Raw genomic sequence first — 24,953 nt, 5'->3', positions numbered from 1 at the left:
ACACAGACCAGAAGAAGATTGAATGATGTTTGCAAACATCATTCAATCTTCTTCTGGTCCTTGTGTTGTTAGGTCATATCAAACTGCATCAGCTTTTGAAATGTTTAACTGCTCACTTGATAAGTGTATTTCAGATTCCATGAAATGAAGTCAAGTGGCAATATTGTCGGCCAACAACGTATTGATTGATTCGTGTAAGTTTGAAGGAAATCTGATTTCAGTCTCAGAGATGAATGAAGTTGTTGATGAGATCTGTCAGTGGAATGGATCTCTTGTACACATTGCGAAGAGTTCTGTGATAATGAAAGAAACAACAATATCGAATTCATCGGCTGGAGGGTTATCAGTTTCAGATGGCTCTCTTTCCATAACAAAAGGAGAATTTGAGAACAATAATCCATCTGTTGAGGGATATCCTTCGGCTCGAAGGAACATCATCTGCTCGGATTGTGGAATGTTGAATGTTGTCAGCTTGAAAGGGGGAGATGGAATCTTGCCAAACACATCTCTCTGGATTCTGAATGATGGGTGCGAATTGGATGGGATGGCAGGTGAACGAATTTCTCCATTTTTCATTCCCATTTTGGATTCAGCAAAAATGGAGAAAGAAAAAGATTCAGCAAAGATAGTCTTTGAAGGATCGCTGCTTCTTCCGTGCAACCTTTCGTTTCAGGTGGTGATATCTGTTGGTGATGAAAAGTCAATCACAACATTTGATTTGAAAGAGGATTCATTTGGATCGGAGACAAATGTCTTCTCGACCATCGATTCAGGCTTCATTGACTCGGCTCCAGAAGAAGCAGAAATATCGGTGAGAATTTTGTTTGGGAGACTAGATGCTCAAGCATTCACTTCTATGGCTGTTTTGAGGAACAGAAGCGAGCCCGATGGAAAAGGAGATGGGAACATCGTCAAAGAAGAAAATGAAGCGAAATCATCATGGTTCTTTGTTGTGATTATTCTGGCTGTTGTTCTTTTGATTGTTCTTGTTGTATCTGTTATTGCAATTATTCGATGGAGAAGTGCAAAAGAAGAAGCAAGAAAATACAAGGAAATAGTAGATGATACAATTAAAAAGGATCCAAAGGTGTTTGAGATGGTGACGATGGAGATGTCACCAGAGGAGCAGTGGAGGAGAGCAGAGAAGGAGGCAGAGAAGAAGAATGAAGAGAGGATAAAGAAGAGAGTGCATGCGAAAAGCTTGGGACATTCCGAGTCGTCAGAGCATTTGTTGAGTGAATGTGGCTCAACGGAATATATTTTGGGGAGAGACTCAGACAAGATCCCAGAATGGATGCTAGAGAAGGTTGATGAGAAGGAAGAAGGGATAAGGAAGAGAACACTATCGCCATCTATTTCATCTATCTCATCCATTTCAACAACTGATTCAGATTCAACATTTGTTCGTGGAGAGGATCTGTGCCCAACCACATCATCAATGTCGAATCTGGTGGATGCGATGGCCTGTTCATCTCCACATGAGAAGCTGATTGTGGATATGAGGGATTCATTGTTCATGCTGCTCCACGGAAGGAATAAGACAAAAGAGATGGCAATTGGCACATTGAAGGAAAGAGAACAAACAGCTGCTCAGATCCTGTTCTGGGTGGCGAACGGAGCAATTCACTCTTTTGATGAAATGGAAAATCCTCTTCAGTCACTTGCCAATATGAGTCCTCACATAGTTTTGTTCTCCGAACACATGGTGATTTGTATTGTGATGCACTCTGACTTATTGTCAGATGATGATTCAGACTCGTCATCCATTTCATCTTCAACTGTTGTCACATCTGCCAGTGATGATGATAGTGACTCTCTTCCTTCATCCGCCTTTGAGGATGAGGATGACTTCAAAAAGGAGTGCCTGAGGTGGAAGGCACCAGAGTTGCTGATGAACAAGAAATTGGGAGCGACAAAGGAATCTGTTGCTTTTTCGATAGGGATGATGCTGTGGGAGTGTTTGACACTGGAGATTCCATTTGGAGAGTATGAGGCAGAAGTGGCAGGGCAGAAGATTGTGAACGGAGAAAGGCCAAACTTGGGCAAAGTTGAGGGATCTCGTTTGAAATCGATGGCGAAACAGTGTTTGTCATCGAATGTTGGGGATAGACTGTCACTTGCGAATATGAAGCGTATCCTTGTGGAATTGTTTCCTGAAGGCGCAGCAGTCCTGATGATGACTGATGCAATTGGTATTGAGGCAGAATCAGAAAACGAGAGCAGAGGGTTTGAGTACACAAGTGTGTTTTGAAGACAAAGAATACTAAACATATGGAAAGTGATCATCCTGTGCTGAGCAGACAGAACAAAGGAGAGAATATTGAAACAAGAAAGTGAAGGAAGCACTGTTCTCACAAGAAATCAAAGACTGATGAATTTAAAGCCCATTAATTGTGTCATCAGCCTGCACTTATTATTCAATATATTTTTTTTGGAAACACTTACAATATTCATTCACTTGTTTTTCTACTTCTTCTTGTAATGTCATAGCACATCAAATTTTTTGTTTGTGCGTCAATGTTAATGTTTTCTGAGACGCTCTCCCCAGAAGAACGCCAGAAATGTTAATCAAGAAAGAGAATGCATGATCACTTTTTAAAGATAAATAAAAGTTAATAAAAGCGGAACATTTTGTCGATCTGGAGTATTTGATAGAATTTTTGCTTTTTAAACAGAAAAAATTCTATTCAATGCCAATGGAGAAATTGATATGACCGCTCGAATAAAGCAAAACCTCTGATATCAACTTTTTGAATATTTATCAAATATTGCATTATGTGATGGATTAAAAAGTTATACTGATTTCGTGAACAAATTTTCTCATTGAAAGATTTAAAGAAAAGTCGTGCTGATTGACATAAGGATTTATTCTTTTTTAAATATCTTTATTTTTTTTTTATTTTTTATATCAGTCTCAACTTTCCTTCGTTTATATAATCTTGGAATAGTGGAAATGCTTTGTTTGATTTAATTTTCTATTTAGAGCTTGTTTTTTGGATGAAAAACTGTTGAATTTTGTTGTTTTCAATAAAGATTTCGGAGTAATTTTTGATTAGGGGGAAAAAAGGATTATCAAGCTTTTGCGTTGTTATTATATTAATTCATTAAAACTTCCTTCATCAAAAAAAATTCAATTCCAATTTGTGTCAATATATTAATCACATTTTCAATTCGGCTAATTGGCATCATTGCTGCAATCATAGACAAAAGGTAACTTTAGGAGCACCCGCTTTTTTGCTTTAATACATGAATATGAATCCAAAAACTCAAAGATTGAGATATTATTAATGCATTATGCATATACTAACCTATTGATATATAGTAACTTTCATAATAGGCGGACACTTTCCTAATGGCCGGACAGTAGCCTTTTCTCAGCAGCTAATGAACGTAGAATTTTGATTTTTTCCCACATCGATCGTAAGGCGAATATGAGTATATGAAGCATTCTGAGAATACTTTATTCTTGTTCATTCATTTTTTAAAAATAAATTTTGTTTTTCGGAGAAACACGGAGTAATTAGTTTTTCCGAATTTCTCCGAAAAACAAAATTTATTTTTAAAAAATGAATGAACAAGAATAAAGTATTCTCAGAATGCTTCATATACTCATATTCGCCTTACGATCGATGTGGGAAAAAATCAAAATTCTACGTTCATTAGCTGCTGAGAAAAGGCTACTGTCCGGCCATTAGGAAAGTGTCCGCCTATTATGAAAGTTACTATAAGTCAAAAATGATTGAATGGTTTTCTATTCACATCTGAAATTTCAAAAGAATTTATTCAAACTTCATTTGAATACTTGAATTGGGACGAAATTTTAGGTTTTATGAATTTTGTTCCACCAAATTATTTTTGATGTTTTTATCAATTTTCTTTTTTTTCTTCACACTAAAGTATGGGAATGTTTGATATTTTATGATAAGATAGGGAAAAAGTTTGGAACAAAACAAAGTTTTTTCATAAAAGAAATAATTTCGCCCCAATTGAGCTGTTTCGAACTATAACAATCGCAAATAACACCATCAATCAAAAAAGAAATCTAAAGATATCTTTTTTTAGAATAAAAATAACTCTTCTAAAATATTTTTCTAAAATTTCAAAAGGGGATAGTTGTTTTTGAAAAGAAAACCCTATAAAAGCAAAATGATAATAAAACATGCATTCAACATCAAAGAGTGTTGATGAAAGTTTGCTTGTTAACAAAAAGCATTTTTATGAGCAAATTTTCAATTTTTGAGGTTCCCTAAAAGTAACCTTATGTTCAATCATATTAAATTTTGTTCCATTTGATATATTTCTGAAGGAAAAAACTATTACATGTGAATTTCTGACAATAAAATGTTCACGACTAATGCAATATTATTCAACAAATATGATTAAAGAACCATATTATATCAGATACATGCTATTTTTTTTAAAAATAATATTTTGCAAATATTTGTCCAAATTTTTTTGAAAAGTTCATTTTGTTTAATTTCAGGTGAAAACAAAAATTATGTATTTTGAAGAAAATTTCATCCAATTCACCAAAAGTTTCCAGAATAGAAATAATAACTTTATCAAGCATTTATTTCCATTCTGGAAGCTTTTAGTGAGTTGGAATGAAAATTTGATGAAAATATTCAAATTTCATATAAACCTGAATACTGAACAAAAGGAACTTTTCAAAAATATTTCGACATTTTATTATTCAATTTAACAAAAAATTGAATTCTTCGATCAATTCCAGCAATTCAACCATTTATATTGTTATGGAACAAATCAATTCAATATATTGATTTCCAACTTGAAATGGTTTGCATAGCGATGAAATTTGACGGATTGATTTCAAAAAATAATAATGGAATGAAATGTTTTATTCAACCATAAGATTAAACATTTGAGACCATTCAAAAATCACGTTCCATGCGGGATACTATTTTTGAAATAATATGTGTATGTTTTGGATAACCGTATTTCAAAAATTTGTTTCTTTCAAATTATTCTTCAAAAACTCAAAATGTTATTTTCATTCATTGCTTGAAACAACATGTTATTTTCAGTGTTGGAATAATTCATTTTTAACAATAAAATTCTTTTTCAACTTCTCCACAAAAATAATTTGTTTGAGAATAATTTTGCAAGATTTCTAAAATATGAATTGAAATATGGACTTTGAAGCTTTTTATTCACAAATCATAAAAACTTTATTTTTCGAATAATTTTATAAAATATTCTTCAATATCTGAATAAACAAGATATTTTTATATTAGTTTGAATCCATCATTGATTTAATTATATAATGTTATGTGACTTAACATGTATTTCAAAAAACGAACAGATTTTATTTAAATTATTTGATCACGAAAAGTTTGTCGGTGGTGCAGTGTTTTTCTGTTAAAAAGTCTGAAGTGCAACATTTTGTTCAATGAACAGAGAAAAATTTCTGATAACATGTCTTAATTATTTTGAAAAGTTCCTTTTGTTTAATTTTCAGGTGAAAAGGAAAATTGAATTTTTTCATCAAATTTTCATTCCAACAAACCAAAATTCACCCGTATGGATATGAATGCTTAACAATGTTAATTTATGCATTTTCGTGAAGTTTCATAAGTGAAAAGAGAAATTTGATAAAGACGTGAAATTTTCATTTTTTCATGAAAATTAAACAAAAGGAACTTTTCAAAATAACTTAGACACATTTCAAATATCCCATTTGTTTTTCAGAAGATTTTTGAAAAATGTTCTTTTGATCAGACAATGATCAAGAAACCGATGAGGAAATCATAAATAGTTTTTTTGAAATGAAAAAAATAAACAAATACCGCAAAAAATGATCTTCAACGAAGTATTGATCTCTTCGAATAAGATTCAAACACTTTTGAGGCCGGAGATGGAGAATGTGCTTCAGTTTACGATGAATACAGAAAAGTGAAAAGTTTTTGATGTTAGAATTATTATTGAAATATGAAGAATGAACAACATCATTAACAACTTTCTTTTAAACATGAAGTGGAAAAAATCTTTGTTCATTTTTCAAAAGCATTAATATTTTTTAGTAATCATTGTTTTATCAGTTCATGATTTTATATAAAAAAATCAATAGATTGAATGAAATTTATGAAGTCTGGATATTTTAAATATTTTTTCATTTTTCTTTGAAACAATGGGAAAACAAAATTTAATATTAACAATAAAGAAAATCATGAGATAAGTTTTATGATATATGCATTAACCCGCATTAATGTGAGTTTATGCATATTCCATAATCATTTTTCTTTTTCTTTTTCTTTTTTTGTTGATAATGAAGCTTGTTAATAATAATGTGCCATTTGGGTAATTTTTTTTGAAATCATAACTTTTCTCGGTATGTTTCTTTTAATGAAAATTCATTGTCATTTGTTAAATAATTTCAAACAAAATTTAAAAATTTATTTTTCGTTTCAAAAGCCAAAGTTTGATTTGAAAAAAAAATAGCAGATGCGCCACAAAATAGCTCTATCACTTTTCAGGGTTCATTTTTAAATATTCATAACAATAATTCAAACCGAAAAATTTGACAGAAAATATAGGATTTCAAAAATAATCACCCATTTATTGCTTTTTCTGGAAATGACACCAAAAAAATGTTGATTGTGTTCTGATGCAGCTTGTTTGAAATACAACACATTTGAATAAAATTAATGACTTTTTATATTATATCCTGTAGTCAAATGAACAACAAATCTTTGAATGTTAAAAGCCCCTCGTTGAAAGCACAATTCATTTCTGAAAAAAATCCAATATGAAACTTGCATATTGGTGATTGTTTTTGTGAACAATAAAATTTTCTTTGTGTGAATTCAAGCCTTTATCAATTCCCACTCAAAACTGCATCTGTATCTGATAGTTTGTTGCATTGCAGTTATTATAAAAGCAAACGTTGGATATGAAAATCGGATAATGAGAAGAATCAATGCTGTTTTCATTGAGCTGAAGGTTTATTTCTTGAATTTCGAACATAAGGGGGAAAATACGGACTTTCAAGCTTTTTTGCATAAAGCAATAAATAGTTGTTTCACTCATAACCTTGTGAATCTTTCTCAGATTTGATAATAAATTGGATTTTCATATCTGCAATCAGGGATAAATAATTGCGTAACATTATATTCTGTGACATCACATGTATTTCAAAAAATGAACCCGATTTATTTGTATTTTTTGTTCAGAAAAAGTTAATCAAAAGTGCATAATTTATCTATGAAAATGCCTGAAGTCTTATATTTTGTCCCATATCATTAATTTGAAATTTTTTGATAAATAAATGGATAATGCCAACAATTATCACTTATATGATAATGCAAACACAATTTCCTCAGTTTTTGTTTTTTCTTCCAATTTGAGTGATTATTTTTGAAATAATATATTTCTTTGGAGTGAGTATTATTTCCAGGTTTGATGTTATTGACGAGAGAATATTTATCGATATGTTCAATGCTTTGATATTGTTTGCCGAAAAAACATCCGTTACAAAAGAAAGACAGCGAGGTGCATAAGTGTCATTATCAAGAACATTTGATTGATTTCCAAGTTTTTCTGACAAATACAAAAATCGAAAAATAAAACAGAAAAAACATGAAATCAAAAAGAATCACCCATTTAATTGAATATTACTGAACTATCAAACAAAGACAATAGAACTCCTTCCGAAAAAAAGTGGGATTGAATGATTAATTTATTAAAATAGTCTAAAGAAAAACGAAAGAAAAGCAAGAAAGCAATAAGAAATTGAATAATTTGATAAAAATAATGCAAACAAATGTTCAGGCGACAATAAATAACTTGTTGAACAGAAAGAAATCAAATCTGTTTTTTTTATTTTGAAAATGAGAAATCATTATTAGTAAAAAAAAAAAAAAATCATTGTTTTTATTTAATTAATCTTCAAATGATTTGTAAAAACTTTTAAAATCACATATTTTTTCGGAGTATCGATAATTATAGAGTTTCAAATCACAGGAAGATTAATTAAAGTTGAAATGTTCTATGCTTTTCAATTATCACTGAAACATATGTTTAACATGAAAGTGAAGCAGAAAATTCATTTCATAGCGAAATTCATCATCGAATGTATCTCCAAACTTTGTTTTTTTTCAAAATTTCGATTCAAAATATTTTTTTGAAAAAAACATGAATGGAATGAAATTCTTGAATTTATGTAGAAAAAAACTGTTCCAAACTTTTCTGTCATCTCATTATTTCAAGTCTTTCATTTTCATGGAAAAAAAACAAAGTGAAATTAAAAGATTGAGAAAAATGAAAGAAAATATAGTGTTGAAAAATATACATGAAGTCAAAAATTTCGTCCCACGTGAAAAAGAATTACCTATATTATATTTGATGAATTTATAATTTAAAGATATACGCCAAAAATGATTCAAAATTAAAATTTCATGAACTCAAAATTACTAATTTACCATTCAAAATAACAATTATTATTCAACTGACGAATTTTTTATTCACAATCATTTGAAAATATGTTTGAGTAGATTTTTTCCATTGTTTTCGTTTTTAAAAACTGTATCAGCTTAAACTTTGTGTGCGAGTGAGCAATTTTTTAAAAATTTTCATTGTTTTGTTAAAAGGTCATTTTTTCCACAAAAATCTTTTTTCCAATGAAAGCATGAGAAATTTTTATTTTCATTGCAAAAATAATTATTTTGATCGCATTGTTGTTATTAAGAACAGAAAACTTATTTTTTGGGTCATTCTTTTTCAAATCATAAAAAATATCTGGGAATATTTTATTTGTTTGTTTCTTCATCATAAGCATTTTAATTCACATCGGGATATTAATCAAGATTCAATAAAGAAAAATTTGAAGAAATAAATTTGAGTCAATTTTTTTTGTTAATTGATTAAATGCTGTTTTCACTATGTTGATTTTCCCTAAGTGCATTAATCAGATTATTCTTATTGAAAAAAAACAGATAAAATATATTTGTTTTTAAAAAGATTTTTCTATTTCGTATGAAAATTATTCAATTTTTTTGAAAAATTCCCATTTTGAATTATTTTTTGTGTGAAAGAATAAACAATTTTGAAATAGCTCAATTTCTATTTTATAGCAGTTGTCATGCATCAAGAACGTATTGCAAGCCATCGTTTTGCAAGATGCATTGTCTTTTGAAATTAACTATGAAATTTCACATTTTGTTTTTCAATTGCATTTTGTTATGGGAGTTGTTTTTAAAAAAAGCGTCCAGTCATGCAAAGTGAAAACTATTGCGAGTGTAAAATAACATCAACGCGCTCTTATAGACAAAAATCATGAAGCAGCGCGAGAAAACGAGTTCTTCTTTGGAGAAACGAAATTTGTTTTCTAAGTCTTGCTTAAATGAAACAATTCACATTCCCTCAGCAGTACAAAAAAGACTCAGGAGCCCATTTGGGAACTTTAAATGGAATCCGGTAAAGGCTGGGGTAGAACCGCTTCTATTCCCCCCAGTCAAACAGCGAAAACAAAAAAAAGCTCGATTGCCCAAGCATGTTATTTCAACCAATCTGATTGAAAATTTGGCTTATGCCGATGCATTTTTGCATGAAACGGTATCTTTGAATCTTGTTGACATTTATGGGCATCGTTCAGAACCAGAAGTTGTAACACCAGTTTGAGAGTAAAGCTTTTATTTCGACAAGTGAATTTTTTATTTATTTCGCCAAGTTTTCTCTTGTAAAATTCTGTGAGTCTCTTTATCCGTCGTTTTTGAAGGTTTTGACGCTGAGGATGGATTTTCCTGATCAACCTTTGATTTCCGTGGCTCCTGTTATATTGAGCATTGCCCGATTTGTGCTTATGAAATATGCAGAGGCATGTGTGGTGATACTCAGCCCAAACAGCAAGTCACGTCTGAGGCGTGTGGCGAGCGGGCGAGATGTCGTTCTCGGAGTGGCATCGTCGAAAGTCCCACCATCTTTATCAGCCTCTGCCACAGCAAAATACCAGCCGATGAAGAGCATTCTGCACAAAGCACTTTGTGCGCTTGGAGAGACAGGCGCAGAAGCGGGACAGAGTGATGGGCAAGAGTCACAGAGGCAGACGGACTTGTGCGACCAGTTGCGGACGATGATTGCGATGCACAACTTGGGGTTTGACAGAACGAGCCTTGCACAGCGAAAAGAGCTATTTATGTTCCATATGGTGTGCCTCATGTAGCTTTGCAAATTTTTTTGGTTTTTATTTTTATTTTTATTTTTTTTTTTAAAAAAACATGCTTTAAATTTCTTGTTTGTTGATTTATTCATTCACTCACTCACTCATTTTTTATTTGTCGATTCATTCATTCATATGAATATTTTTGATGTTTATGAATTTCTCTTTCTCTTTCTCTTTCTCTTTCTCTTTCTCTCTCTATGTGCGTGTATGTGCGTTGCTATGACGGAGTGCAGAACGAGGTGGTGCTTATGGATGCTGTTGTGAAGGCAGTTGATGTTCTGTTTGGCGAAAGCACTCGACAGCTTCTTGAGGAAAGAGAGCAAGCTTGGCGTGCCTGCCGACAGGAGCTGCTGGAAGCAAAGAAAGAGGAAGAAGATGATGAAGATGATGATGAAGAGGAGGAGGAAGGGGAAGAGGAGGAAGAGGATGAAGATGAGGAAATAAAAATGTCAACGTCTGAGAGTTGCCTCAGCAACAGCTGGAAAGCAGAAGAGTTGGAGAAAGAAAAGCAGGGAAGCAGAGGAGGGGTGCTGGATGGGCAGAAGGAGTGTGTGTCTCTGCCGCAGTCCTCTTTCTGGCAGCACACTCCGCCGAAGCAGCCGTCGCCGAAGCAAAGTCTCCTCTGCGCCTTCCGCCGATGGAGCTGCAGATGTTGTATCCGCAGGAGAGCAGAGAGAGAAGGGAAAGCAGAGAGAGAAGGGAGATAAGAGAGAGCAAGGCGAGGCCGGTGATTTGCGGGCGAGGCGCAGAGAGAGGAAGTGTGCTGCTTTCAGAGGGGCAGCGGAATCTGCTGCAGAAGGCTGTGCACAGCAGCGCAGAGTGGGCAGCAGCGAAGGATGCTTCTCCTTCTTTGTCTTCTTTGTCATCTTCTCGGCAGCTGATTGCTCCAATGACATCTCCCATGTCACATTCAACAAATGCATCTGAGTCAACATGTGTGTCTGGAGGTGTGTCTGTGCCTCTTCCGGTGGAGGAGCCGGTGCGGTTCCGTTTTGGCGGGATGGATGTGTCACCGTCTGCGCCGCTGCCCACCCTCCCTTCGCCTCCGAAGCAGCGCGGCCGGTCGACTGCAGCACGTGGCACTCCTCCAAACACCTCGCCACTTGCCTTCTGCCGCTCTCCTTCTGACTGCCTCACTCATCCATCTCATTCATCGTCGTTTCATTCATCATCCTCATCATCATCCTCATCATCAACTTCATCATCATCTTCGTCATCTGATTCATCTTGTCTGCCAGGGATGCTGTGTTCTTCGTGTCTGGCTGAGCAGCAGATGATTTCTCCGCCGAATGGAAGGTTCCGCCCTTTGAGCAGCATGCGGTCTGCATCGGCGCCTCTGCCGACGCTGCGCCGGTTTCAGTCGCCGCTGTGGCAGTCGACGACAGAGCAAGAGGCAGCAAGCGAAGAGGAGAGCAGCAAAGAAGAGGAAGACAGAGAGAAAGAGGAAGAAGGAGAAGGAGAAGAGCTCAGAAGAATGGAAGACCGATATTTTGCAGGGGTGGAGATGGGGCTGTGCGAGGAGGAGCTTTGTGGGAGGACAAGAGCAGAGACACGACTGTTTGAAGGGAGGCGGATTGGAGACGGGGAAGAGATTGAGCATGTGATTTTGTCGTCGGACGGGATGGAGGTGCTTGGGTTCACAGCGAGGAGAAGAGAGAAGAAGGAGAAAGGGGAAAAGAAGAAGCGGCAGAAGAAGAAGAAAAGTGTTGTTCCGCTTGTGCGAACAGAGTGTGAGGAAGAGGACTGTGTGATTGAGAGGAGTGGAGGTGGAGGTGGAGATGGAGAGGGGCAGTCTTGCCTGTGCCAGCAGGGCACTTCGAATTCAGCACAGGCAGAGCTTGTTTTGTATCGTGTGCGTCGGCAGCGGTATGCGGTGTCGACGAACAGCAGAGGGTCAGTTGGGAAAGAGGCAGTGGAGATTCGGAAGGTGAAAGGGCGACGGACTTTTCGAGGGTATTTGGTGGTGAAAGGGGGAGGAGGGGAAGGAGGAGGAGGAGAAGGAAGAAGAGAAAGAAGAGAAAGAAGAGAAAGAAGGATGGGAAACAAGGTGGAGAGGAGCCATTCAGCAGCAGCTGGAGCATGGAGATTGGGGGTGGAAGAGACAAGGCAGCACTCAAAGAAAGAAATGAAGAAAAATCAAACGCAAAACACAAACAGCATCAATCTTTGTGCAGAAAGAACTCCAACCTTGTTGCCTGCTTCCTCCAAAATGCCTCTTTCTTCGCTGTTTCCGGTGGTTGATTATTCGCATTTCAGACCTTGTCCTTCAAATGCGAGGGATGCAGCAGAAAAGTGTGAGAAGGCATTTTGTGGGGTGAGTGCATTGTCCAATGCTGTTGGACAGAAATGTGTTTTCGAACAGAAGCCATTCACAACCAACAAAGCAACTGAACCATCATCATCATCAACAACGTCTTCTTCTGTTTCCTCGTTCAAGATTCCGAAAGGAGACAAAGAGCTGGAATTTGGGCTGTTTCAGAGGCACATTGCACCTTCAGAAGGGAAAGAGCGCTCTTCAGACAGCACTTGCCTCGCAGCTGCCTATCAGAAGGAGAGAGAAGAGCGTTCTCAGAAAGCACGCTCGTCTGCTCTGTCAGAAGGAGGCTGGAAAGCAGACAGAAGAGAAAGAAGAGAAGAGGGGATGTGTTGGGCTGGAGTGAAGCAGCAGATGAAGAAGAGGGAGAAGGAGAAGAAGATGAAGGAGAAGAAGGAGAAAAAGCAGGATGAAGACAAACATTCGATGGGATCAAAGAAGAATGGGAGTGATGGGAGTGATGAGAGTGAGGGATGCTTTGAGAGCTATATGGCACCTGTTTATGAAGAGGGTGAGCAGACATTTAGGCCGTGTGGATTTGTGGCGCCTGAGGAGATGCTGAGGCGAGGGAGAAGGCGGCAGAGCAGGATGGGCAAAAGGAATGTGGATGTGTTGGAGCAGATCACACTGCGGAGCGTTGAAGAGGGCAGAGGAGTGGAAGAGGGAAGAGAAGGGAGAGGAAGAAGGTGTCTGCCGGAGAATGTGTTTATGCATCTGATTCTTCTGGAGAACGAGGAGAAGGCGATGGAAGCAGCAGGATGCTGTGTGAGGATAGGGGCATCAGAGGCAGCAGCGCCATTGGAACGATCGAAGCAATTGCGATTGCAGGCAGCAGGAGAGACGGGGTGTGTGAGAAGAGAGAGTGAGTCAGTGCGAGTTGTGTCTGCGGAAGCGCTTGGGGCAGGCGCAGAAATAACTCCGTTTGAAGAGGCGTTTTTGGGGCGGTTTTATCCGAAATGGAAGGAGCAGCAGCAGCAAGCAGAGGAAAAGAGGATTTGGAGGAGAGAAAGGAGAATGAAGACGATAATGAAGAAGAAGCAGAAGAAGAAAATGGAAAAGGAGAAAGGGACAACATTGCACTTTGGGCAGCTTCAGTCGCTTCTGGAATTTCGTCCTGCTTCGCAGAAAAGGAGCAATTGCGAAGCAGATTCGATGTTGTCTTCTTGTGATGTGCTTCCAAGCAAAGGTCAACTGGTTTCGAAGAACAGCAAAGAAAAGGGGTGTTCATCAGGAATGGGAAGTCTGTCTGTTTCATCCACTGCTTCGTCAGGCGAGTGGGAAGGCACAGCAGAAAAAAGAGATTTGGCACACTTTGCACCACTTTCTGTGAGTTATCCACTCGAAAACTCAACCACTTCGTCTTCAACCACTTCACCTCGAATCACTTCAGCATCATCATCATCATCATCATCTTTATCTTCTTCTCTTTCTTTGCCGTCTGATGGTATTCTTCAACACACTTCACAAGCAAGGCAGCCGAGCAATTCGTCTTTTGTTCTGGATCTTCAGTCGATGGATGGAAGAGGAAGAGGGCAGAGCAAGCCATCGCAGGTGTACTTCTTCCCCACACAGTTTGTTGTGAACTGGCGAGTGCTGTCTTTCCTTTCGGCTGTCGAGTCGAGTGCATCCAGCGCGTCGTTGCGTTCTTCGTCTCTGCTGCTGCCTCCGCGCCACCGACGCCCCAAATTCTGTGCAGTTGTGCCGTCCACTTTGGAGGGCACGAGGGAGACGAATGTTGACACCTCGCCGTTCAGCGAGGGATGCTCGGTGTGTCTGGGGCTGCGGTCGGGGGAGTCGCTGCTGATTGCGAATCCGTCTGTTGTTCCGTCGCTGCGGTTTCGGATGCTTGGAGAGTGGGTGCGGGAAGAGAAAGAGCGGTTGCAGAGAGCAGGAGCCGGAGCAGGGAGCAGCTGTGGTTGCCTGCCATTTGGAGTAGATGGGGGAAGAAGAAGCTCTGCGAAGGAAGGCAGACAGGAGTTTGAGTGGGATCGGCAGCCGGAGCTTGTTCTGAGGGTGGATCGGTTTTTGAGGAGAACACACCCGAAGGCGGTAGAGGGGTGGGTGAGGGAGATGGAGGCACTGAAGACAGAGGCGGTGCATCGGGAGGAGCAGAAGAGTCTTTCAATGAGAGAAGAGAAAGCGAGGAGAAAAGAGGAGGAGGAGAAGGAGGAGGAAGGGAAAGAAAGGGGAGAGAAGGGAAGGGGAAGGAGCTTTTCGATTGAAGGGGTTGGAAAGAGTGTGTATGATGATGAGGGAAAGAGGGAAGGAAGAGGAGGAAGAGGAGGAAGAGGAGGAGAAAAGGAAAGAGAAATGAAAGAGAAAGCAGAGGAAATGGGGCTGAGGACAAAGCGGGAGAAAATGGGGTTCTTCAAGAGATTGTTTTCGTTTGCGAGGCAGGCAGGGAAGGAAGAGGAGAGCAGGGAGGAGGGCTCAGGTGGAGTTGCAGTTCAAGACAAAACACTTGGAGAGAAGAAGCATTTTGAATCAGCGCCTTTGCCATCCTCATCTTCACCTTCATCTTCATTGTGTTTGTTGGCACAGCATGCAAGCTCGCCACCAGCGAGGAGGCGGATTAGTGTTGATGCTGATCGGGTGAATGTGTCACCGACGAAAAGCAGAGTACTTCTGAGTCCGATTGCAGCGAGCATGGCGTGTGGGAGGCGTGTGGGGCATCAGGCAGTGCAGCCGAATTTGCGTTGTGGTGTTTTTGGTGAAGATGAGAACGATGGTTGCAGCTGTGCCAATCCACCAGGCTCATCGGGGTTGCCTTGCGTGGTGAATGCAGAATCGCCTGAGATGGATGATGTGGATGTGTGCTGTGTCTGTTCGGAGGACGTGCCAAATGCTGTGCCGATTGGAGTTTCTGAGCAGCTGAAAATGACGACAGAGTTGAAGGAATCACATCTGGCAGTGACTTGTGCTGAGCAGGGAGGACCCAAGCTGCCCTCGTCTGTGCTGTTCCCGCCATCCAGCCACATCAAAGTGCATGATGCCATCGCTGATGCTCAAATGCGCTGTAATTCCCCTTGTTTGTGCCTGCCTTGCACTCCTCGTCGAACAGCGTTTGTCCGTTCAGAAAGGGAGGATGCTGTGAATGAACTTGCAGCATCAACATCTTTTTTGAAGAGGAAATCGCATGGCATTTTGTCTTGCAACGAGGATGAAGAAGATATGAGTGGGGGTTGGAAAGAGAAGAAGGGAACTGAAAATGAAGAAGGGAAGGAAGAAAATGGCAGCGATGAAGAGGAGCCATTCAGCGAGATGTTTGGAGATGGGGTTCAGATTGTGACGGGGTCGACATATTCAGAGGTGTTTGTGAAACACTCGAGAGGGCTGCCTTTTTGCAACGAAAGCCCAACAACAACCACAACAACAACAACAGTGACTTCTCCATCTTCTCCTTTTTCTTCTTCCTCCTCCTCATCTCCTTCTTCAAAATCATTACCAGCTTCGGCAAGTGCAACAAGTGCTTCGCTGAACACCTTTTTCTCTCCATCTCCATCTCCTCCACCTTCGCCTTTGGCATCTCCTTTGGCATCTCCTTTGGCATCTCCACTTTCATCGCCCAAGCATTCTCACAGCGCCACGCTGGCAGCACTGTCGCCGTCGCACTTTCTTCAGAACCCAGTGTCGCTGCTGCAGTTTGCAGAGCAGGAGTCGTCCTGCCCCCGAAGCGTGTTTGAGGACAGGTCATTTGGGGTGCGATTTGTGAGCAAAGTGCTGAGTGGGATTGAGATGCTGCTAGGGGACACGAATGAAGAGGTGTTTGAGGGGGAGTCTGCTGAGCATCTGAACCCGTTTGGAGACGAAGACAGCGATGAAGAGGGGGAAGAGGGGAAAGGAGCAGGATTTGAATGTTCAGTTGCATTTGATGGCTCATCGTCAGACGAAACGGACAACGCGGAGGAAGAGAAGAGGAATCTGAGAAGGAAGAAGAAAGGAGATAAGGAGAAGAGGGGAGAGGGGGAGTGTTTGGCAGCAGAGAAGGGGCACTACTACCGAGACTTCTATTTTGGGAGCCACTGGGACGATGCGCTGATGGAAGTGGTGCACACTGTTCAGGGGAGCAGAAGGTTGGGGGATGGCTGTCCAAGGATTGGGATGAGTGGAGACACGAAGGAGCGGGTGTTGTTTTTCAAGAACGGGATGCTGGAGCCGCTTTTGGGGGTGGCGCTGGCAGTTGTTGGAAGGTGGCGGCTGATGGGAGCGAGAGAGAAGGACTTGAAGGAGTTCAGAGAGATTGAGGAGCTGGAGGAGCTGGAAAAGAAGATTGCTGAGGCAAAGGCAAAAGGGAAAGTTTTGGAGAAGGAGGATGAAGAAGAAGAAGAAGAGGAGGAGGAGGAGGAAGAGGAAGAGGAGGAAGAAGAAGAAGAAGAAGAAGAAGAAGAAGAAGAAGAAGAAGAAGAAAAGAGGATTGGATGCAAGGAAAGAAAAGGAGCAGGGGCAGAGGAGGAGGTGGAGGAGGAATGTTTGTTTGTTGAGTCAGCATCGCTTTCTGCTCTGCATGCGATTCATTCGCTGCTGAAGAGCGAGTATGTGCGGGAGCGTGTGGCTGAATGTGCTTTCTACGAGGGTTGTGGGGAGTCGCATTTGAATCCATTGAAGAGAAAGGAGGCGAAGGGGATGGGTGAGGATGGCAACTCAAGAGAAGCAGAATCAACAGAAGAGAGCAGGGGATTGGGAGGATTTCAGCGATCGCTGAATCTGTCGCTGTTCACCCTTCGGAGATACAAGAGAGTGGAGTGTGTTGGGGATGGGATGAAGAAGGTGGTGATGGGGATAGTGGATGTTGTGAGAGAGAGTCTTGCAGTGGGGAGCAGGGAGGCAGCGCTTGCAGGGCTGAAGATTCTGGGACTTGTTGTGCCGCTGCCGGCAGGGCCGCTGCTGGGAGTGTGTGGGATTGTGAGGCAGATGGGGCAGTGGCTGCTGGGCAGCGGAGACAGGAAGGTGAGGTGTGTGATCACAGCGCTTGTTGTGCTGCTGCTGAAGGAGTCGAGCTATGAGACGGAAGCAGAGGCAGGTGCTGAGGCAGAGGCAGGTGCTGAAGCAGAGGCATTTGGAGAGGAGGAGTGTGTGAGGAAGAAGAGGCGGAGTGTGAGGGCGCAGAAGATGGTGGGAGATTTTGTGCGGGATGTGGTTGCGAACCAGCTGCATCTGGTTTATTTTCGGCTTCTGTTTTCAAAGGACGGGGTGAGCCGTGCATGTGCGCTGAGTTTCTTTTGTGCGTTGAGTGCTGTTGAGGTTAGCGAAGATGGGCGGTTCATGAGAACGGTGGAGTTTCCGGAAGCGAGTGGGAGCAGGGTTGTTCGTTCGGATTCAGCTGTGCCAAGAGACGAGAGAGGGAGCTGGTGCAGTTCTTGTGCTGAACAAGCACCAGCTGCATGCAAGAGGCAGAAGCAGGGTGGTTCGGGAGTGTGGGTGCGGAATTCCGTTTGCTGGGTTTTGCAGCTGGGGTGAAGAGGCAGGGGAGGGTGAAGCTGTTCTGGGGGAAGGGAACATAGCGAGTGAGAAAGGTCAAGGCAAAGACTGCTGCAAGATGGGCACCTGGACTGATGCTTGGGGCGGGCATGGGAAAAGGGGAAAAGTGAAAGGAAAGAATGGAACAATGAAAAGCGAGGGCAAAAGGAATGTGTTTGCAAGGCACAGGAACAAGACGCTGAGCTATGGAATGCGTGTGCTATTCTTTCTGCTTGAGGAGATGTTTGAGAGCTTGGTTGAGGAAGACAAAGCAGAATTGATCAGGAAAAAGAAAAGTGAGGAGCGTGAGGAGTGTGAGGAGTGTGAAGACTATGGGGAGCTGGTGGAGGCGTTTGAGATGCTGTTTTTCTCGTATATGGTGAGCCGAACAGATCTGGTGAAGAAAATGCTGCTGAGCACGCTGTGCCGGCTGCGACCGTTTGTAATTCTTGCAGTGGCGATGACTGAAAGGGGGCTTCAGATGGCAGGGGTGGAAGACAGCACGGCAATGGAGGAAGCACCAGAGTGAGCATGATGGGATTGATGGGTGTGTGACTGTGTGTGAAGGAAAAGGATTCAAAGTTGTTCATACGAAAAAGGATTTCTGGTTTTGCTGATTTGTTTTATGTTTGTTTATCTTTAAATATGTTTTCTCTTTTTCTTTATTTTGTTGAATCAACTCATTTGTTATTTTCATATCAACACAAAAAGCAGATGCAAACTATCTTTTTCTCATTGTCTCTCAGCAGAAGAGTGATTTCACATTGCAGATTAAAAGGAGCGAGAATTTATGGCTTTTGAATGTTTGAAAATGTTCTTCGATTTCGTTATTGCAATTGAAATAGGAAGAGTCGAAAAATCAGAGATACTCTTTGCACATCAAAAACCATTAAAATATGAAAGTGCTTTCGGATGTGAATTGGTTTTCTTTTTGTGACTCTCCATTTTTGAGGGAAGTTGTGGAAATGTTATTCAAAAGAGAACATTAAGAGAAAAGCATGCACGAATATTCAGTTAAGTCTGAATATCATTTATCTCCCCTTTTTATCTCTTTGTTTCTTGAACAGTTGAACAAGAAATTGATTTTTTCAATTTGAAAAATTGGATGATTTAATCCAGTTATAACAATAGTTTTTTCATTTATTTCAATTCTTTTGAAGTTCACAAAAATGGATGAATTGTTTTCTAATTGGAAAAGAGAACGAGCTATCTTTTAAAAACATAACATTCCACTATTTCAAGCATCTGTGCAACCACTCTTTTCTACTATTCCATTCATCATAAAACAAAATAGAGAGAGTGGTGGTGATTTTGCGAATCTCTTGCTCATCACATAAACATTGGAAAAAGACGAAACATTTAATGATTCGAAGAAAAAAAATCAAAATGCTTTTCAATGCAAATCACCATGTGATTTGAGAAATGGGCAATGATCCAACATGGAATTTCATCCATTGAAAAAGTTAATCCTTGTTTTTTGAAAAACATATCATGAAATATTCAAAATTATTTCTTTTGTAACATGCATCCAAACTGTTTGTTCGTTGATATCAAATAATGAAACTCTTATTTTGTTGCAAAAGATATTATTTTTCAGTTTATAAACCATCATTTGAAATATATTAATCTTCAAGAGAACTTTCGTTTTTGAATTTGATAAATATTTGTTGTGAACATCATGAATCCACTCGCATTTTGTTCATAATTATTAAAACCATATTAATTTATATGCGCATGTTGCTTATTTTGACAAATGTTTTTTCAAATCAAAACGAAGCAATGATGAACAAAAGGGGCTTCAAATATATTTTTATGGGCGTTAACTTATTTTTGTTAATTGAATCAGTTTATCTTCTTTAATGAGTGTTTCATTCGTGGTGGAAACTGTTAAATTATGATAAATGCACTTATCAAATGATCTTTGAAGAAAAGCAAACCATTAATTGCATTCTGTTTTCTTTGTATTAAGGATTTGTTGATCTGTTGTGATATTGATCAAGAAACATCAACACTCATGCTTTTTGTTTTTCTGATTATATCATTGTCAATTTCACAAGAATTGGATGAAGGAAAACCATATACAGTTTATGTGAAGCAAAGTGGAAGTGAAACCCACACTGGAACAGAGATCGGTCAGGAAAAGAAATCATTGAAAAGTGCATATTATCTGCTGGGGGATGATGAAGCATGCAAGATCTATGTTGTGAATGATGAAACTGCATTTACAGCAGAAGCAGTTCAATTCTACAAAAACCAAGGAATCAGCATTGAAGGAGTTAATAGCGATGGAAATGGAAACACAATTGTTTCAATAGATTGTGATGTGCATCCAGAAAGATATCTATTTTCATGTGGTGGAGTTACAAAATTCAATTACTTGGCATTCATTTTTCCAACCACATTAAATAGAAACGGTGAAGATCCATTTATTTATGGAGGTTCTGGTGAACTTACAATAAAAAACTGTCAATTTATTCGGCCACCATTTGATGGATCAACAGTTAATTATTACCTAGTGCATATGCATGGTGGAAATCTCAATATGGATTCAGTTGAGTGTGTTGATGATTATTCAACAGTTGCATTTTCTAGAAACCCTTTTTATCTGCTATTTGCAGGAACAGTTTCATTGACGAATGTGACTTTGAAGAAAATAAAAAGCAACATTCCAACTGTTTTTATATATGGAGAAACTGTAAACAAAATTGATGTAACGATGAGTAACAGCACTTTCACTGAATGTCAATCAAGAAGTGAAGGAACAGTATACTTTGAAAGCAGAAACAGTGAAAGCTCATTTTCAGTTGGAGATGCGGGAGTTACTTCTTTCTCATCTTGTACTGGCATTAAATCTGGAGGAATCTATTTGAATTTGTCAAATGCACGATCTGCATCTAAATTAATATGGCCAATAGATGGAAAGAATCTAGTATTTCAGAATTGCTCATCTGAATATAATGGAGTGAAGAGAAATACTGGATTATATTTTGAAATGAATAATGATTCATTGTTCAAAGATATCGCAGATGCAATGAAAGAAAGTTTTGCAGCTGATTACACACGAGATGATAATTTGTGGTTTGTTGTTGGTTATGACAATAAAACAAAAAAAGAATGTGATTTCATTAGCACATATTTTGATCCACCTCCCCCAAAACCAGACAATATGACAAGGGCATTTGTAAAGAATGGAGGGAGGGAAATGGAATCGATGTTAATTCTGCAATCGATAGCATTTATGATGCATATGAATATTTGGAAAAGAGTGGGAAATGTTTCATTGATGTTGTCAAAACATCTGATCCAATCAAAGCAGAAGCCATAAGTTTCAGCATTAACAGTGGAATAACAATTGAAGGAGTTCACAGCGATGGAGATGGAAACATAGAAGTTGCAATTAATTGTGATGTTTCTGTTTCATCTTTTCTCTTTTCTTGTCAGAGAATTGTGGAATTCAAGTATCTGGCATTCCAATTCTCTTCAACAGAAAAGAATTGGGACTCATTGATCAGTGCAGGATCAGGTTCAATATCACTGAAAATATCAACATGTCGATTTGTCAGAATAGGATCACAATCACAAGAAGGGATGATGGCAAACGATAATGGAAACAGCCCCTTGGAGAGCAGTCTTGTGAGCGTGGCATATGGAAGTGTGGAAATGGACACAGTGAAATGCACAGATGAAACCTCATTTGTGACATTCTCATCATCACCATTTTCATTTTCTGGAGCCCGTGAAGTGTCATTGAGTGGAATGGACATCAGCAAAGTGAATGTGGAAAGTGGAGCAGCAATCAGCATCGATGATGGGAGCAATTCATCTTCGAAGGTTTCAATCGAAGGATTGAATGTTCAGGAAGTGAAATCGGAGAAAGGAGCAGCAGCAGGGTTGGATATCACCCTCAGTTCAGAGGAATCAAGAGTGGCCATTGGAAGGTCAAGCAAATGCTCATTCAAGTCATGTTCAGCACCAGAAGGGAAATCAGGAGCAATATTCATTGACATGCCCAAGGCAACATCGAATCTGCAACTTCCATCAGAACACAACCTGGAGATTGACAGCTCAAACACAGCTGGCTCGAAAACAACATCTCTGCTTATCATTGCCCCAGACTTCGAAGAGTTCTGCAAACAAGAAGATGCCTTTGCGTTTGCGAATGACTTCGATGAATCAACATCTGGGTGGGTGGAGGGAGCAAAAGATGCAGAATCAGAGCCTGAGGATGTGTATGAGAAGTATGTGAAAGTGAGACAAGAGAAACTGAAAGATCAAAACAAAAAGAATAAAACAGGGATCATTGTTGCTATTGTTGTTCCGATTGTTGTTGTGGCAGTTGTGGCGATTGTGATTGTTGTTATCGTTGTGAAGAAAAGAAGATCAAATAACTAATAGAAAATAAATAACAAGAAATGGATGATTGGAAACGGTGATTTTTTGAAATATATTAGTATTTGTTTTTCCATGTGTATTCATTTGAATATAATTTTGAAACATTTTTGTTTCCTTTGCTGTTAGTCCATCCATTTTAGCTATTCAATGTTATTCTCACTTTATTCTATACATATCACACGGAAAATATTACGATGAATACAAAAAATCGTCAAATTCATCTTTTTGTTGATAAATGTTGATGCAATTCAATATTTGTTTTTTTAAAGGGTGCGAAGAATTTTCTGTCACTTTTGAGAAATCATGAAAATAACATTTCAAAAGAACTAATTATCTCGATAACAATAATTATTATTCATTTGTTATTGTTTTTCAATAACAGTGACTTCTCTTTGTATAATTTGAATAATTAAAGTGCATTAGCACCTTAATTATCAAGAAAGTGTTTCATCAATTCCTTCTCTTGTTTGTAAGAGAGACACCACAATCTATGGGTCAGTCGCCACATTTGATCAATGATGTCTTCTTCACAATTCCCTCCGATTGTTGGACTTGCGCCGACGGCTGAGGCTGTAATGCAGAACAGTGGGGCGCAAAGCCAACCAGGGACCTTATCTCAATCGAACATATTTTCTTCCGCTTCAATTTTTTCACCTTCGTCATCGGAAAGTTTTTCACAGGAGGTGACCCATTCGGATGACAGAAATGAGAACGAAGATGACTTAGAGATATCTCAACGTATTTGTCAGGAGTTTGAGGACATTTTTGGACAGGCGCCGAATTTTTCAATTTTTGATCTAAAGCTTACCACTAGATCCATTCAAGATGTAGTTGAGGAGTATTCAACACAGGATTTTAGCCAGTTATTATCACTTGAACCGCCCCCTGCCAAGAGAACAGAAAACTGGATTAACGACGCGTTAGATCAAGCGGGTCACAAGGTAGAGATTTATTTTTTCCAGGCAATTATAGCTGCGCTCATAGGCTTAGCCGAGATACCGACTTCAAAGGAAGGTGCAAAACAAAGACTGGCTGACATCTTGATTATGATTACCAAGGCGCTTCAAGAGGCACGAACGGTTCGAATTCAAGGCGGGTTTGGTTTCAGAGCTGCCTCAGCGATGAGTACAGACACTTCTACGGGAATCCTTACAGAGAAACAGGAACTGATTCTCAGAGAAACAAGAAAAGAAGCCAAGCTGGAGAGAAACTTCCAGAGACCAGCACTTCCTTTTACACGTGTTCAGCCTTCTGCAAGAGATCAACCAGGAACACTTCAAAGAAGATTTAGTCATACCATTTTTCGTTCAAGCCCACAGTTTTTTCGGAGATACCCCCGGTCCTCAGCCCTCTCAAGAAGACATCAATTCGGAAGAAGGCGGAGTCAGAGCAGTTGGAGCAGGAGGCCAAGGTGGCCTCAACAACTTTAGGCCCAGTTCTCAAGGAAACAGAGCAAAGGAGGCAAATAGGAGGGAGGACCGCTTTGTTCCTCTCAGCATGGAAGAAAATCGGAGGAGAGAAATTGATATGCAAAAAAGTGCAGGCCACATGGAAGAGCAAGCAAGCCAGAAAAGCTCTCAGCAAAGCTCAGTTCAGAGACTGAGCGTTGCTTCTCATTCAACAAAATATACAGGAATTCAAGATGATATTAGAAGAACAAATACGAACAGGAGTCGTTATCCCGATGGAGCAGAATGATGTGAAATACAGAAACAATGTTTTCCTCATTCAAAGAAGTCAGGCAGCTGGAGACAAATTCTCGATTGTCGGAAACTGAATGCAGAGGTGAAAAGAACACATTTCAAGTGCGACGGTGAGAAGACAGTGGAGCGGCTGATAAGACGGAAGAATAACGCTGTATCCCTAGACTTGGAACAAGCTTATTATCTAATCCCAGTATCAAAAGAACTAATACCCTATCTTGCTTTCAGATTCATGGGAAGAGATTACTCCTTCAAAGGCATGCCTTTCAGCTTTGAAGATGCACCGCAACTGTTCACACATATAATGAGGAAGGTGACAGTGGAGATAAGAAAAAGATGGGATGTCAGAGTCGTTGCCTATTTGGACGATCTTCTTTTTCTGCATCAAGATCAAGAAGTCTTGAAGAAAATAATTCAGGAAATAATCGTATTTTTGGAAAGCCTCGATCTGCTGATAGACAAGAAGAAGTGCAACCTCATTCCGAGTTCGCAGTTCAGTTTTTTGGGATTCGAATGGAACACAACCAGCTTCGATGTTTGTCTATCAAAGGAAAGAAGATAGGCAGTGCGAGAGCTGTGTCACAAGTGGGAGAGATTATGCATAAGAGCCAAGACTGTCAGAGTGAAGGACTTCGCATCATTCGTGGGAAAGCTCAGTTCTACACGCTTCGTTCTGCCAGATGCATCTTTACACCTCCAATCAATCTGCAAATTGTTGCAGAAAGGAGTTACGACAGGCGGATGGGATGGAATGATGAGGCTGAATGCGTCAATCCTCCAGCAGATAAGAAGATGGAGATGGACATTGAGGAAGAACCCCAGACGCAGACTAAATCCAGTGTTTATTCCAGAAGCAGTTCTAACCACAGATGCATCAGAATGCTCCTGGGGAGCAACCCTCAGAATTAAC

The 24,953-nt window shown here is 39.5% G+C and overlaps 6 protein-coding genes across 6 annotated transcripts; all 6 read left to right on the top strand.

The window, feature by feature from the left end:
• Positions 1-229: 229 nt before the first annotated feature.
• MONOS_13426 (uncharacterized protein) lies at positions 230-2,251 on the top strand (the record flags this gene model as incomplete). The annotated part of the gene is made up of 1 exon (XM_067866126.1): positions 230-2,251. One exon carries the CDS (start codon positions 230-232, stop codon positions 2,249-2,251), a length of 2,022 nt encoding a protein of 673 aa, XP_067722638.1.
• Positions 2,252-10,814: 8,563 nt separating this feature from the next.
• On the top strand, positions 10,815-17,948 carry MONOS_13427p2 (uncharacterized protein; the record flags this gene model as incomplete). The annotated part of the gene is made up of 1 exon (XM_067866128.1): positions 10,815-17,948. One exon carries the CDS (start codon positions 10,815-10,817, stop codon positions 17,946-17,948), a length of 7,134 nt encoding a protein of 2,377 aa, XP_067722637.1.
• A 32-nt stretch (positions 17,949-17,980) lies between these two features.
• MONOS_13427p1 (uncharacterized protein) lies at positions 17,981-18,477 on the top strand (the record flags this gene model as incomplete). The annotated part of the gene is made up of 1 exon (XM_067866127.1): positions 17,981-18,477. Exon 1 carries the CDS (start codon positions 18,028-18,030, stop codon positions 18,475-18,477), a length of 450 nt encoding a protein of 149 aa, XP_067722636.1. The 5' UTR covers positions 17,981-18,027.
• A 1,485-nt stretch (positions 18,478-19,962) lies between these two features.
• On the top strand, positions 19,963-22,340 carry MONOS_18010 (uncharacterized protein; the record flags this gene model as incomplete). Its single annotated transcript, XM_067870989.1, has 2 exons — positions 19,963-20,877; positions 21,123-22,340. 2 exons carry the CDS (start codon positions 19,963-19,965, stop codon positions 22,338-22,340), a joined length of 2,133 nt encoding a protein of 710 aa, XP_067722635.1.
• A 518-nt stretch (positions 22,341-22,858) lies between these two features.
• Positions 22,859-24,038, top strand: MONOS_13429c1 (uncharacterized protein; the record flags this gene model as incomplete). Its single annotated transcript, XM_067866130.1, has 3 exons — positions 22,859-23,091; positions 23,155-23,436; positions 23,771-24,038. The coding sequence occupies 3 exons, from the start codon at positions 22,859-22,861 to the stop codon at positions 24,036-24,038; spliced, it is 783 nt and encodes a 260-aa protein (XP_067722634.1).
• A 341-nt stretch (positions 24,039-24,379) lies between these two features.
• On the top strand, positions 24,380-24,952 carry MONOS_13430c1 (uncharacterized protein; the record flags this gene model as incomplete). Its single annotated transcript, XM_067866133.1, has 1 exon — positions 24,380-24,952. One exon carries the CDS (start codon positions 24,380-24,382, stop codon positions 24,950-24,952), a length of 573 nt encoding a protein of 190 aa, XP_067722633.1.
• Position 24,953: the final 1 nt, after the last annotated feature.

Source organism: Monocercomonoides exilis (assembly GCF_001643675.1).
Source record: "Monocercomonoides exilis strain PA203 chromosome Unknown scaffold41-876177, whole genome shotgun sequence".
Taxonomy (NCBI): Eukaryota; Preaxostyla; order Oxymonadida; family Polymastigidae; genus Monocercomonoides; species Monocercomonoides exilis.
The sequence above is the reverse complement of the archived record's forward strand: the minus strand, read 5'-3'. Positions and strand labels throughout refer to the sequence as shown.